Raw genomic sequence first — 13,140 nt, forward strand, 5'->3', positions numbered from 1 at the left:
AGGAACTTGAAGGCAGCAGAGACTGCAGATCACTATGAGCATCAGGCTAAAAAAAATAGAGATATTTAAAAAACCCAAACCAGCTCACAAGTCGGTGTTCTCATGGTGTGATTCTGTGACAACAGAGCAGTACCAGTCAGAAAGGGCATTTTACACCAGGGCCTGCAAGGACAGGAGATTGGTGGGAAACGGGACAGCACAGGTGGCACCGGCTCACAGAGGGCAGAGCCATGGCTTTGCCTTCACAAACCCATCTGGGAAAGAAGCTGCCATCATCCCCACGCAGCACCAGGCCCGTGGCTGCAGGGCAGCACTGCCTGAACGGGGGGCTGTTCACCAAAGTCACCTGGAGAAATCAGACAGGCTGGAGGAGGGACCAGGGCTTGGATACAGAGCCCTTCAGGGTCAGGTCCTGCTCCGAGCCCATGGCAGGACTTCTGCTTACAGCTTGGTCTTGGGTGAAACACTGGGGTGGGAGTGGAGGAATGGGATGAAGCACAGCACACAGGCAGGATGGTGGTATCAACAAATCTACTGAGGTGGTGCCACCATGATCACAGCAACACGAAGCCGTGATTGAGGCCTGAGTATTTTCTCTAAACAAGCAGAGCTGCCTTTACAACCCTTCTGCCCTCAGCTGCAGACGACACGGTGTCCGCGGGTTAGAGCCAGTCAGCCCCACAAAGACAAAATTCGGCATGGGCAGCCACCCTAGCGCTGCACCAGACCTCCCAGGCAGCTGCAGCTCACCACCACTTCACTGCTGTTGACACAGCAAAGTTATTTCCTTCCTCCGCAGGAGTCTGAACAGGTCAGCACTAGCAGGATCCCCCCTTCCTCCTGGTACCTTGCTTAAGCTTTGCTTAATGGAGTTTGCAAGGCATGCTTTGCTTCTGTGGGGCTATGAGAGGCAGCCGATGTCTCTGACAGTGTAAGACGGCATTTGGGACGACCCTACAGCTGTAACTGGAGTGAAGCTGCTTGTGGGACACAACTGCCTGCTGGCTCTGGTTGCCTGGGGCTGCCAGGAAGCTGACCAAGTTGCAGGGGCTTATGCAGGAGCAACAACCTTCCTTAAGGAAGGTCTTGGCTGCCTGTCACATATGGCATCAGGAGCAACTCAGAGACAACATACCTTGGAGAGCTGACAGGTAAGACTATGCCTGGCTCGAGAGTCAATCACTGCTTTGATGTAATAATTTAAGTTAAGAAATATGAGACTGTGATTAGAAATTACACAGTAGCCCAGAACGAGCAGAAACACGCAGCCTCCTGCCGCACCCAGCACAGAGCTTCTTTCAACAATGCCTACCCCAGTGCCCCCAGCCATGGAAAACTGCTCTTCTGGAGTCAGAACTGCCAGTACCTGCTTTACAGAGGTGAATGAGAGGCACTGAGCCATCTCTTTCCCTCCCCCCTCAATTCTGGCATGCCCCACCTGAGAGGCCAACACCTGGGTGGCAGCCAGGGGAGCCCCCGCCCTTGTACTCGCACAGCATCTTCCCAGTGCTGCTGCAGTATCAAACCTCAGCACTGGGGGTCCAAAATCAAGGGTGGCCACTGAACACAGCCCCAGGAGCTGGCCTGTGCCGCTGCCTCCTTCCCCTGCCTGAGCTACAACCCCAGGGCTCACTAAGAAAAATGATATCTTGAAGCTCAGAGGCAACAATACTTCATTATTTTTCCAACAACAGAGATCTAACAAGGCACATGACAAAAGGGAGGGAATCGGTCGAGGTTTACATTTGCCAGTGCAAATTCAGGAAAAAGAAAAAAGATACAAACTCAAGGTGGTGAAAAATGCTGAGAGCCAACGGATTGATACTGCTCACTGCCTTTCCATCCCACAGCTCCACCCCAGGACAGGCAGAGCCAAGCTTACATGGCTTTTGAGTTCCCCAGGCACTCCTGAGAGTAAACATGCCCTTAAGTACTTCTTTCTTTCTAGAACTAGGGACTGGGTTGAGCGTCTCTCTCTCTGAAGCATTTGACACCTGCTTGGATACTACAGAGTGAAGAAGAACAGACACAGAGCTTACTCCCTGCTCACACTCGAGAGCTGGGACAGCTGTTTTCCCCCAGGAGGGTGCCTGTCCCACGGACTGCTGCTTAATGTAGCCCAGAGGCAGGGCCCTCAGCTTCTGACAGGTCACATTAAACTTACCACATGCCACAGTCTAGGTGCACCGGTGAAGTGCCCCTTTGCATGTGTCCCTAAAGAATCCAGACCCTGAGAAAACAGGGAGGCATTGCTGCTTGGAGGGATTTTGGCACAGAACTGCCAGATGTGACAGCCCAGAGAGCAGGAATCTTGCACAGATACTCCAAGAGATGGCTGAAAAGTACCTAAGTCACAGGTCCTGCCCCACATTGTCTCCTTTGCTCAAGTGGGATCCAGGACCTCTGGGAGCTGATGCTGGTTTTAACCAGGCTAATTTTAACACTTGAACTAGGAAGGTGCAACCACACTAGCAGAGCTGAACCTTTAGCTAGTCTCTGGAATACTTCTAGCCAAGAAAATGTTTAATTAATATGGTCCAGATTAGAGCAGACTCTGACTGCCCCAAGGTCTTCTTGATCTGCCTTATGTTGTGGCTTAGAAGTCAAATAAGGCTCTTGTCAGAATGGGATCACTCAGCAGCAGAAGCAGAACTAGGGATGACTTAGTGCCTACTTCATTCCCTACCTGCAGCCAGGCAGGTCTTCTACCACCACACTTGCTCCTTTTGGAATACAGATCAACCCACATCCAAAATTGAGGTAGGATAAAGAGCAATTTTGTTCTACTCTTTCCACTGTAGGAATACCCATCTCCTCACAATGGAGCCCTATTTCACTCCTGGATTTTTCTTACCCTCACTTTCCCTCCTTCTCTTTCTGCATTTTTCCTTTCTGCTCTGCTTTACCCCATGTAATCTTTGTTTGCTTTGCTCCTCCTGCTTTCTCCCTTCCTTTCCCATCTCCAGCCCTGTACTCACCGCCTGAGCCTTCTCAAGAGGCTTCTGTCCTTTCTTTTGTCCCTTGCAGCACCGACCTCTGGCCCAGGGAGATGGGAAGCCCTGGCCTGGCTGTTCTCATGAGACACACCTCCAGGGACTTGCACAGCACAGCGATTTTCACAGCACTGGTTCTCTTGACAAGCCTCTTTTTTGTTCACCACTCATTTTAGTAATACTGACAGGGATACAGACAGACTCTCACACAGGTAAGGTCTTGGTTTTCTGAAACAAGCCCACATCTTAAATTAACCTCTGAGAGAGGTGTTTTGTCTTTTCATGGGTCTGTAATTACCAAGCTTACCAGTGCATGGTATAAATAATTTTCTTTATTGGTAAGTTGATCAACTATGTGCTCAGCCTATACAAGACACAATGATGCAGAAACTTCTTATCCCAGATAAGAGAGAAACAGGGGGCAAATGGAAGCTAAAGAAAAAGGATAGAGAGAGTCATACCTTTCAAGTATTACATTCCATTCTGTAGAGTTACAAACAGGACTGAGCTTAAAGAAGGGTCTGAGTAAGACAGCAATAACCAGGAGACAAGATGTCTGCAGCTATCATCTTTTCCTGATCCCATCTGATTTTTGAGTCATTCCCTGGTCCAGGTCTGACCACTGAAAACAAGGATCCAACAGCATGTCGCTGCAAGGTTCACTCGCATGCCCTCAGACACCAGTACCTAGCTGGCTGTTGGAGGGTTCTTTGGAGAACTTTTGCCTTCTGAATGCCAGAAACTACAGAATCCACATAGTGCTCGGGAATGGCCTTTGCTGAGGTAGTTTTTTGACCAGGCAAGCCTAAGTGCCAAATGAGTTAGCTGCATGACAAAACATCTTCCTCTTTCTCCAAGTTCCTGACTCCTACAGACTTCTCAGAAAACTCTCTGCAGTAACCCAGCAAGGCTGAACTTGCTCCAATCTTCAGAATTCCAAGGGAGGACAAATGGAGGTGAAAAAGGGTCAGCCCTAAAAAGACACTCTGCCCAAAGGGGAGTGGTCGACAAGGAAGTGTAATATCGGTATTTCAGTGATTATCTGAGCAGTTCATTGAGAGGCCCTCAGTAAAACAGTGAATTTTGGTTTAACATCTTAATATATGATATTTTAAACCCCTGTTATTTTAAAAACACATTTCATTAAAAAGCGTGTATTCATCATTAGTGCTTCAGAAGCAAAGAGAGCAGTGTGCAACCCAGCTGGGGAAAGAAAGAGAAACATGCACACTACAAATTCACAAATATTTCCCATTGTATCCACATGGGAAGGAAATTTCAGAGTTTACTCCCTGTACTGTGGGCTGTCACAGCTTGGTGGGCCTAAGAGGGAGATTTCACTCTGGGTTCTCCTGAATGCTGACCACGTTGCTTTTCAGGGCTATCTCTGCAACAGTACATGTAAGAAGATGATTTGAAGCCAAGGAGGTCAGAATTAGGGTTCACATTTCTAAACAGGGGGAATATAGACTTGTTTTCTTAAGCCTGGTCAGCTAGGAAAGATAAACTACAATATTGTTTTTCTGCCAACAATAAAACTAACAGGTCTGCCCATAGCAGCTTTTAATTCATATTCCCACTGACAGAAACTTGCTTACGACATAGAACAAAGCCCTGTTTTGCTAATGCAAAACATTAATTCATCCCACCAACATGGTAGCTCCTGGCTAAAAATGATGCCCTGGAAGAATCAGCCATGCTACTCACTCTATCTGCCAATTATCCCTAGAACTATTGCTTTTACTGGGTTTTGTACAGCACTAAAATCACTGCTGGCTCTAAACAAAAATAATGAGAATAATAATGACAGTACTAATCCTTCTAGCCAGGTCACATGCTCACTTTGCCACTCTGACCACTACGCACCTTTCCAGTTGTTTAAAGAACAGATTGCAAGGAGAAGGGAAAAAACAACTTCTGCAGCACTTGCTCTGAGCAATTTCTGAGCAAAGGAGCAGGGTACTTCTTAAAGTCCTTAGCACTGGGCTGAGAGCCAGGATTGTCTCTGATATGAGCTTCCTTTGTGGTCTCATCGCTTCCCTTGTAACAGAGATTTAAAAGTCACTTGTTTCCCACCAATGACAAGCAGTGACATAAGAATTAGTTAATATCTTGGTGGTGGTTTGGAAATACAAAACCACATTCAATATGACAGCTTCCCAAAGAGCAGAAGTTTTAGTGCAAACTCATTCTATCTCAAACATTACATGAGAAAAACCCCCAAACCAATATAAACCCAGAACACAAACTTGAGCTTTAAGCTGTCAAAGAGTTTAAATTTCTTCCTTGATTGGAACTTCTTAGAGCAGCTAGAAAAAAAAAAATCTATTTTCCTCTGTATTTAGCAAATGCCAATTCCCCTTCCACCCTATTATTGGTAATTGGGCAGAGATAATCCCAATTTACTCTGTCTACATAGCAGCATCATTGCCAGCGCCATTGCAGCTTTGGGAATGCTCCTTGCTCCAGACTGTTGCAGAGCCGGGAGAAAAAGCATCTGAACAGGATCAGTGGGAGAGAGAGAAAACTACCTAAGCAGTATCAAAAAGTCTAAGATCTGCCAGGTAATGATTAACTAAATGCATCCTTTTACAGTCTGGAACACAAATGCTGTAACGAAAGGGACATAAAAGTCTTATCTACTTGGATTCTGGAGACAAGATGCCTCAGAAAAGCAGTAACAGCTGCTTTAACATCTCCTGTCTGGTTAACTGTGCTCAAATTTAAATATGGCTACTAGTGAATTTCACTTCCATTCCCTCCTGAATCCGCAAAGAAAACAGAAGGACTATCTAGTCTCCAGGCATAGCCTGCTACCTCCAAATGCTGCAGTGTTTCCAAGAGAGCTCAGCAGGTAACACCACAAACAACATGAGAACCATGAAGACTCAGCACACCTATCCCTGAGACTGTCTCTTACCAGGAATGTACTCGATGCTTCAGAAGATGATGTTAAGAATTATCCAAGAGGACAACTAAAGAGCAACCTGTTCAAAAAGACAGTTTCTCCTGAATATCTGGCCATTAGCTGATGGCTCATATTCTATGGAAAGAAGGCTCATGTTCAGTTTGCTTTCTCTCTTCCACCCTGGAAATTGACAGTCCTTTGTTTAAATGCTAGGGGTTGCTGGCCCAGTGTTGCCCTGTGGTGATGACCCCCACTGGTAACTGGATTGATGCAAGGACATTTTTAGTACGATCAGTTTTGATGTCGTCTGCCCAGCTGTCTCCCTGCCACTCGTGCTACCTTATCCTTCCAGCTCCACTAGTTCCAGAACAGAACTCAAGCATCAAAAGACAGAGTCGAGGTTATCACAGCTGAGAAGTGCACCTAAGAGTCACTTTCCCAACTGCAGACAAATGTGAGAACTCAGGATATCAGTTCTGAGCTCAGAGCTGAAAATAGTGCACACTCCTACAGAAGGAATAAAAGTCCTTAAAGGGCAGAAGGGCAACCTAAGGGAGAGGGAGGAAAACAGCTCTAAGAACCCCACAGAAGCCCATTTAGCTGTGGCAGCAAAGAAACCGTCTCAGGCTATTTAGTGGAGTATTCACTTCTTCTGACTCAGAAATGCATCCCTGAAATCCAAAGCTTTTTTACCTTCCACTAGAAATGGTTGAGCAGGTCTGCCTCGCCACCCAACTCGTGCTCTCAAGGCCACCACACCGGAGACATTGCCTCACATTGTGTACGTAGTAGCTCAACTCTGCTCCCACCAGAAGTAAAGGAAGTTTTCCAAGTACTTCCAGTGGAAACGGGCTTTGCCCAAATGTTTATATGCAGTAGTGAAACTAGACAGCTCTGGGTGGGACACAATCCAACGTGACCACAATCAGCACCCTAAACTGAGACAGACCCCACAGTCAGGAAGCACAAGGCAAGCTTTGCTGTCTAGAGTGAAAAGATTATACGTAAGAGATGAACTTCTTAAACAAGAGGAGATAATGGAAGGCGATTTCAGTCCAACCAACTCACTGTCTTTCATCCTCAAGCTCTAATCAGTCCATATCACAAAACTGTAAAAACCTTAAACAAGCACATTGTCAACTGCTTTTCTCTGGGTTACAAACACATGAAAGAATGGGGGAAAGATGGTAACAACAGAGACAAGCCTGGCCGATCCTCCAGGTGGGGTGAGATCCAGCACTGTAGGATTTGATTCTCTTTAGAGTTTAGCCAGTAGATGTATGGTATAATCTACTGAAACTGTCCCATTTGATTTTAAAACACAAACACAGCAGAATGTGATCATAAATAAGCAAAGTCTGTGTTAAAAAATTCTAAGTACACAGCATTTTCTCCAGTTCTGACACCTTTTTAATAGAAATCACTTGTTTAGGAAACAAATAGCACTTTTGTAATTTTTTTACAATGTTTCTTACCTTGATCTTATTTTAAGTAACACTAGGAAGACCTCAATATCTTTTATTTTCCTTTTTAATTTAAAAAAGTTGGTTTTTTTCCCCCAGATACAAAGATTTTGCCCTTGCATAAAAAAACAGTGCCCAAAACGATGACACAAGGACTCACAAAGACTCACTGTATCTCACTGACACTATTACTTCTAATCTATACCATGCAAGGTCCCATCTACCTCTTTAATTAGACTGTCAGCCTGAAAAACAGCTTTTCTATTCCTTATTTAGTTCTTGTTACCAAAAGAAGAGAAAGGAAGTGAAAGAAAAGGACATTTCTCTGTTGAGTTCACACATCTGGGTTATGTGCTACTTTGTTCAGGATACCTTTGTTGTTTATAAATACAGAAAAGGGCTGAAATCTCATTTTCAAGTAATTGATGCACATTTTCTCTTGAGATACCTCCATCCAATGCTCCAAGCTGACCCTGAATTCTGGCCCTCATTTTCCCATTCCCAACATAGACTTTCTGGATGAATGTGAGGACCCAAACCAATTCTGCAAAGGAAGTCTGTCGTTTAATGTGAAGAAACAGGATTAACCCCAAGCTGTTGGGACAGTAGATCCTCAGCCTATACATGTGAGGGGAAGCAGAGGGGCAGGTACTGATCTTTTCACACTTGTGACCAGTGACAGGACTCAAGGAAACGGCATGAAGCTGAGTCAGGAGAGGTTTAGATTAGATAGCAGGAAAAGGTTTTTCACCCAGAGTGTGGTTGAGCACTGAAACAGGCTCCCCAGGGAAGTGGTCACAGCACCAAGCCTGGTTGAGTTCAAGAAGCGTTCTGACAATGCTCTCAGGCACATGGTGTGATTCTTGGGGTGTCCTGCACAGGGCCAGGAGTTGGACTCGATAATCCTGGTGGGTCCCTTCCAACTCAGCATATACTATGATTATATGATTATATGTGCTGGTTACTCAGTGAAAAGTCCATCTCCTTTCCTTTTGTAAATCTCCTGTCTAAACAATAGTAAATACTGCTTATTTGATAGACTTGTCCCTTCTGGGCACTAGGATTTGATAATTTATATTTCTGGTTTTTTTGGTTTAATAGTACTGAGAGTTTAGAAACAGGAAAAGCCCATAGGCTCTTTGGACTTGTTTTTGTTTTCCCCTAGCTAAACAAACTGTTCTGCAAATAGGAACTTGAAACCTGCTCTCCTCCCTTATCCCTGCTCCTCACCCCAAACAAAAATAAAACAAACCTATAGTGGCTGTGGAGGCTGCTGCAGGCACACACTGGTGTAAAATATAGAGAGAGTAAATATATTATTTCACTTGGCATGGTGCTGGCAAAGAACCCCCAGCTGGCACTATTCATGTAACATGATCCAAACTTCGCATGTACACACAGAATAAGAAGGATCAATTGGCAAACTCCGGTGCCGCCTGGCACAAGCATCTTCACGCTCTCTCTGGAACCAAAGAACTAAAGAATTCTGCACTTTCCAGAAGAAATCCAGTTTTGCTTTTCTAGAGTTTCTTTATTTTGCTCTTTCTCCTCGCCGCCACCTCCCTTGGCTCCTTCTTAACTTCACTGTGTTATTTAGTCTCATCGCCCTTGTTACAGTTCACCATGCAGCTCTGGGAAGGGGAGGGGGCTAAGGTGGAGGTGGCAGCATTAGTATTGTTAGTGGAGTCCATGCCGTTGGAGATGGCTACTGAATTGACCTCAGAGTTTATGGGTTTTGAAAGGTCGATGCCTTGAATGAGGCGGATCAGCTGTTTTACCTTCTCCAAGGAGCTGTGCATCTCCTTCTGTTTTGCAAGGATGGTATTCTTCATTTCCATGCATTTCTGCAGCAAAACAGAAAAGCAGTAATAAGTTCAAGCTTATGAATGAAAGCAGGTAAGAGAAGGAATATGCTGTTCACAGATCTAAATGTAAGAACCTAGAAAAGACCGCAGCTACAATTTCACTTTTCCAACACAGAAGAAAAAAAGTCTCTGGGCTGTGTTCACAGGAGAATTCATTAACTGCAGGCTGAGGAATTAAATTGCCAGGACATAGCTGTCACCTGGTATGGCTCCCTTTTATTCCAAGGTGTTCTGCAAATGAACACAGACAGCTCCATCCTTTTGTGTTCCTTTTGAAGGAAAACTTTCAAGTATATGCTCTTACTATTTTTTCTATTAGTATAGCATTACTGAAATTTCTTTAGCTCAGATCTGCAAGCTCAGGCATCCTACTGCAGCTGACTGCTGACAGTGTGTGTGCACACCATTAGTGGGATGCAGCCTTTGCTTTCATACACATTTTAGTAGGAACATCACTTCCTTCTCTCAATAAATAAAGGGGCACTTGAAAAGGAAAACAAACTCCTCTTCACTTGAAAATCTTATTTTGCGGCCACTTCTTTCTCTTAGAAGTGGTAGTAACACAGCTAGCTCATCAGTTAAGCGTCAGGGTAAGATAATTTTTTAAAAAGGCCACAAATGATGTTTCAAGAGTGAAAAACTGCTTATATGTATATTTGAAACCCTCAAAAATGAGCAAACAGTAGCTACGTCTGTTACATTCAGGTTTTTAGGCAAAGATGGCAACCTTTCTACATTTTTTAAATCTTTTATTCATGCTGATCTCCAGAAACTGTTGGTTTTAACTTTACTATTTTCACATGCAGCTCCTGGCACCATAGTAACACCATAAAATCCAGACCGATTGTGTCTGTTTTGGACAGGTCCAATGTAAGTATAAACACTCTCTTTACCCACTGCCAATCCTTCATGTTAAAGGCTTGCATCTGCCTGGGTGCCTCACTGAGAAACAGTGTAAGTGCTTTAGTACTGCTCAGGTTACACCCAGCTACTGCTAATAGAAGATAACAGTGTCACAAACTGCTAACCAGCACCTCTCACCATTCGTTTGCTCCCAATCATATTATTGTATTGTCAGTGCTGAGGGGCCTGAAAACACAGGACACTTCTGTTCTAGTAGGCAAAGACAGGCAGCCTGGAGAGTGCATCTGTATTTAAGAAGTCTGTTCTTATGTATCCAGCCTTACACATCGGAGATTTCGGTGTGTTTCATTATGTGACACTGACCAGCACTAAGTGAGGGGCTCAAAATTTACGTTGGCAACTCAAGAGACTGATTTGCATATTAAGGTGAGAAGAGAGAGCAAATTAATATGTATGTTCCAATCACTGCAATAAACTAAGGTGGAAACTAAAGCTTCTGGTTTGAAGTATGACACTGTCTAATTAAATATTATGCAGAGCCCTGCACAGCGTCCAGGTGCTGACTGCCAAGGTTACATGCCAAGAGCCTGAGAGTCATCCTTGAGCAAACAGTTGCTTTTGCATCAGGAAGGTCTGGAAAGCTCAACAAGACTATAACTCTCATTACACACAAAGGCTCAACCATTCTTCTTTAAGTGAACCACTGGAGATTTTGATTTAATCTACTGCCCACAGACGATAATGCTCTGTGTCGTTTTTGTCACCTGCTGATATTACAGGTCTACCAACACAGCCAGCATGGATCATGTATAAGAGACTCAATGTAAGTATATGTTGCCTTTATTTCATTCCTGCTCCCCAAAGTCCTAAAAAGCAAAGGAAAATGCTCACTTAGTTCTCAGTAAATCCAGTGGAAGACAGGTCTAGTACATCAAGTCACTCTATTATAGTTTTCTCTCTGCATTCTGGCACTAGAACACAGGTGAAGAATTATTTGGGAGGACAATACTCACTGTTATAGAATTGCTGAGCTGTTTGACCTTCTGCTCTAGTTGTTCTCTTTCCTGTTTTAAATCTGAACTCCATTTAAGTAGTTTCTGTTTTTCCTCTTCTTTTGCTGCAAAACAGGATATTTAAAATGTTTCTGTTACAACAGTGAATAGAGGGTCTAAACCACTTCATGTAAAGAGCATAACTGGGTTTAAAGTCAATTCAACAACTTGTGCACTGAATCACCCCCCAAATTTTACCCACACACATAAGCATCACAGAAGGCTTAATAAATATTTAGACTGCTATTTTCACTTCACTAGTTATTAAGGTTCTTCCCCTTTAATTTCCTTTTATAAAGGAAGTACCATTCTGTCCCATTCCCAAAATAACACCTTCCTATGTTAAAAGTGAAACAAAAGTGTTGTACACCATTTTCCTACCTGCTTTATATGCAATATATGAATGAACAATTGCTAAAGTTCCCGGCCATGGGATTGCTTCTTCCTTCTTTAGCATCTGAAAGAAAATTGTTTATAGAGATATTGCTGGTAAAAAAATCTACCTCAGAGAAAATAAAAAGGAGAGACAGAAAGAGGGAAAGACTGAGGATTTTCTTTCATGGCTATCATTAGTCTCAGTCCTCTTAATGTGAAGCTTCACAGACCTTTTCTGAGATTTAACAGAGTGAATTATTCACAACTGTATTGTGGCTTCCACAAAACAGGCCTGTTTCTTACAAATGTCAGCATTTTCCTAAATTCCCTCCATAGCCACAAATAACATCTATTAATGAAACTGAACAACTCAAAAGAGGAATGAAAGGATAATATATCTGAACTCAAACTCTCCAGGAGACATAAACATTACTTCATGATTCAGACAAATTGCTGATCTTAGTTGTTCTGGGAGAAAAGTTTTCATGCCACAGAACAGTCTCCACATCATACATTCAAACATCACGCTTCCTGCCTAGTAAAACATGAAGCTGTCCTATCTTCCCTTCTTATCAGAATCATCTTAATAGAGTTGTCAAACTCTCTTAAAAAGGGTAAGCATCATTTCTGTCTTTCATATCCTTCCTACATTTTGCTTCCTAACAAACTTTTTTGAGAGGAAAGACATATTTTTAATTACTGATCAGTGGTACCTCGGAAGACAGAGGACTCAGTTTACAGTGAAATTACTAAGATCTCCCTCCCTACTTTGTGGGAACCTATCACAGAAATATGAAGAGGAGGGGTAAGGTCAAAGTAGGCAAGAGCAGGAATAAAGGGAAGTGGTCACAGTCCCTCCTCTCTGGCAACTACTGACCAAGTCACTTGAATTCTGAGCAGCACATCATATGTCAGGTTGTTTTCTCACATCACTACCTGGCTAACCAAAGGTCATGTGGGTGACCAAGCAGCATGCTGTGTTAGACAAAATGCTAACAGCTTCAGGCTGCTCATTATCAGTACTCCTTTGTAATTTCTGGAGTTCCATGGAAGGGTTAGGAATACAATAGTTTACTTCTTCATCTTGTAATCTCAATGCAATTATGAACAAAATATTAAAATATAATCTGTTCACTTCAACTGTGTATTTTCAGAGAGGGATCTGCAAGGAAGGACCACCAAAGTGTTCACCTATCCTCATTATACAGATGCTGGGTGATATTATTAAAGAGATCGCTGAAGACAACCTCTTTATATGAGTAAACAGGGGCTTATATTTGCTCTACCTATTGAAGTAGGCTTGTGCAAATGTTTTATTTATTTGTCCAGAAGAATATACTAATAACTTTTGAAGAAACAATGAACTTAAGATGAATAGCAAAAATTCTGTGGGTAGAAAGATAGAAATATCAGTCATGGATAATCTTTCCCAAAAAAGTCTGCATGCTTTGGCCCAGAAAAAGAGCAAAAACACCAGGGTACAAATACAGACTCCAAATTTGGGAGCAAGACCTAACAGTTTTGTATTTGCATGCATTCTGACAGAGGTAATTTAATTAATTTCACACAAGCCTTATTACAGATCAAATAGATTTGTTCAGTGCCAGGCTGTCTTGGTCT

At 43.3% G+C, this 13,140-nt stretch overlaps 1 protein-coding gene across 8 annotated transcripts in view; it reads right to left on the reverse strand.

Annotated features, from left to right (window-relative positions):
* Positions 1-8,869: 8,869 nt before the first annotated feature.
* Positions 8,870-13,140, reverse strand: part of PHF21A (PHD finger protein 21A) — a 127,817-nt gene continuing 123,546 nt past the window's right edge. For all 8 annotated transcript variants that reach the window (XM_051791638.1, XM_051791644.1, XM_051791641.1 and 5 more), the window contains 3 exons: positions 11,527-11,602; positions 11,107-11,210; positions 8,870-9,208 (listed from right to left, as the gene is read on the reverse strand). In XM_051791638.1, coding sequence (XP_051647598.1) covers positions 8,954-9,208; positions 11,107-11,210; positions 11,527-11,602 — 435 coding nt within the window. In that variant the 3' untranslated portion in view covers positions 8,870-8,953. The remainder of the gene's footprint in view (positions 9,209-11,106; positions 11,211-11,526; positions 11,603-13,140) is intronic.

The sequence above is a fragment of the Manacus candei genome, unplaced genomic scaffold (assembly GCF_025592945.1).
Source record: "Manacus candei isolate 608988 ecotype Guabito, Panama unplaced genomic scaffold, ASM2559294v1 h1tg000033l, whole genome shotgun sequence".
Classification (NCBI taxonomy): Eukaryota; Metazoa; Chordata; class Aves; order Passeriformes; family Pipridae; genus Manacus; species Manacus candei.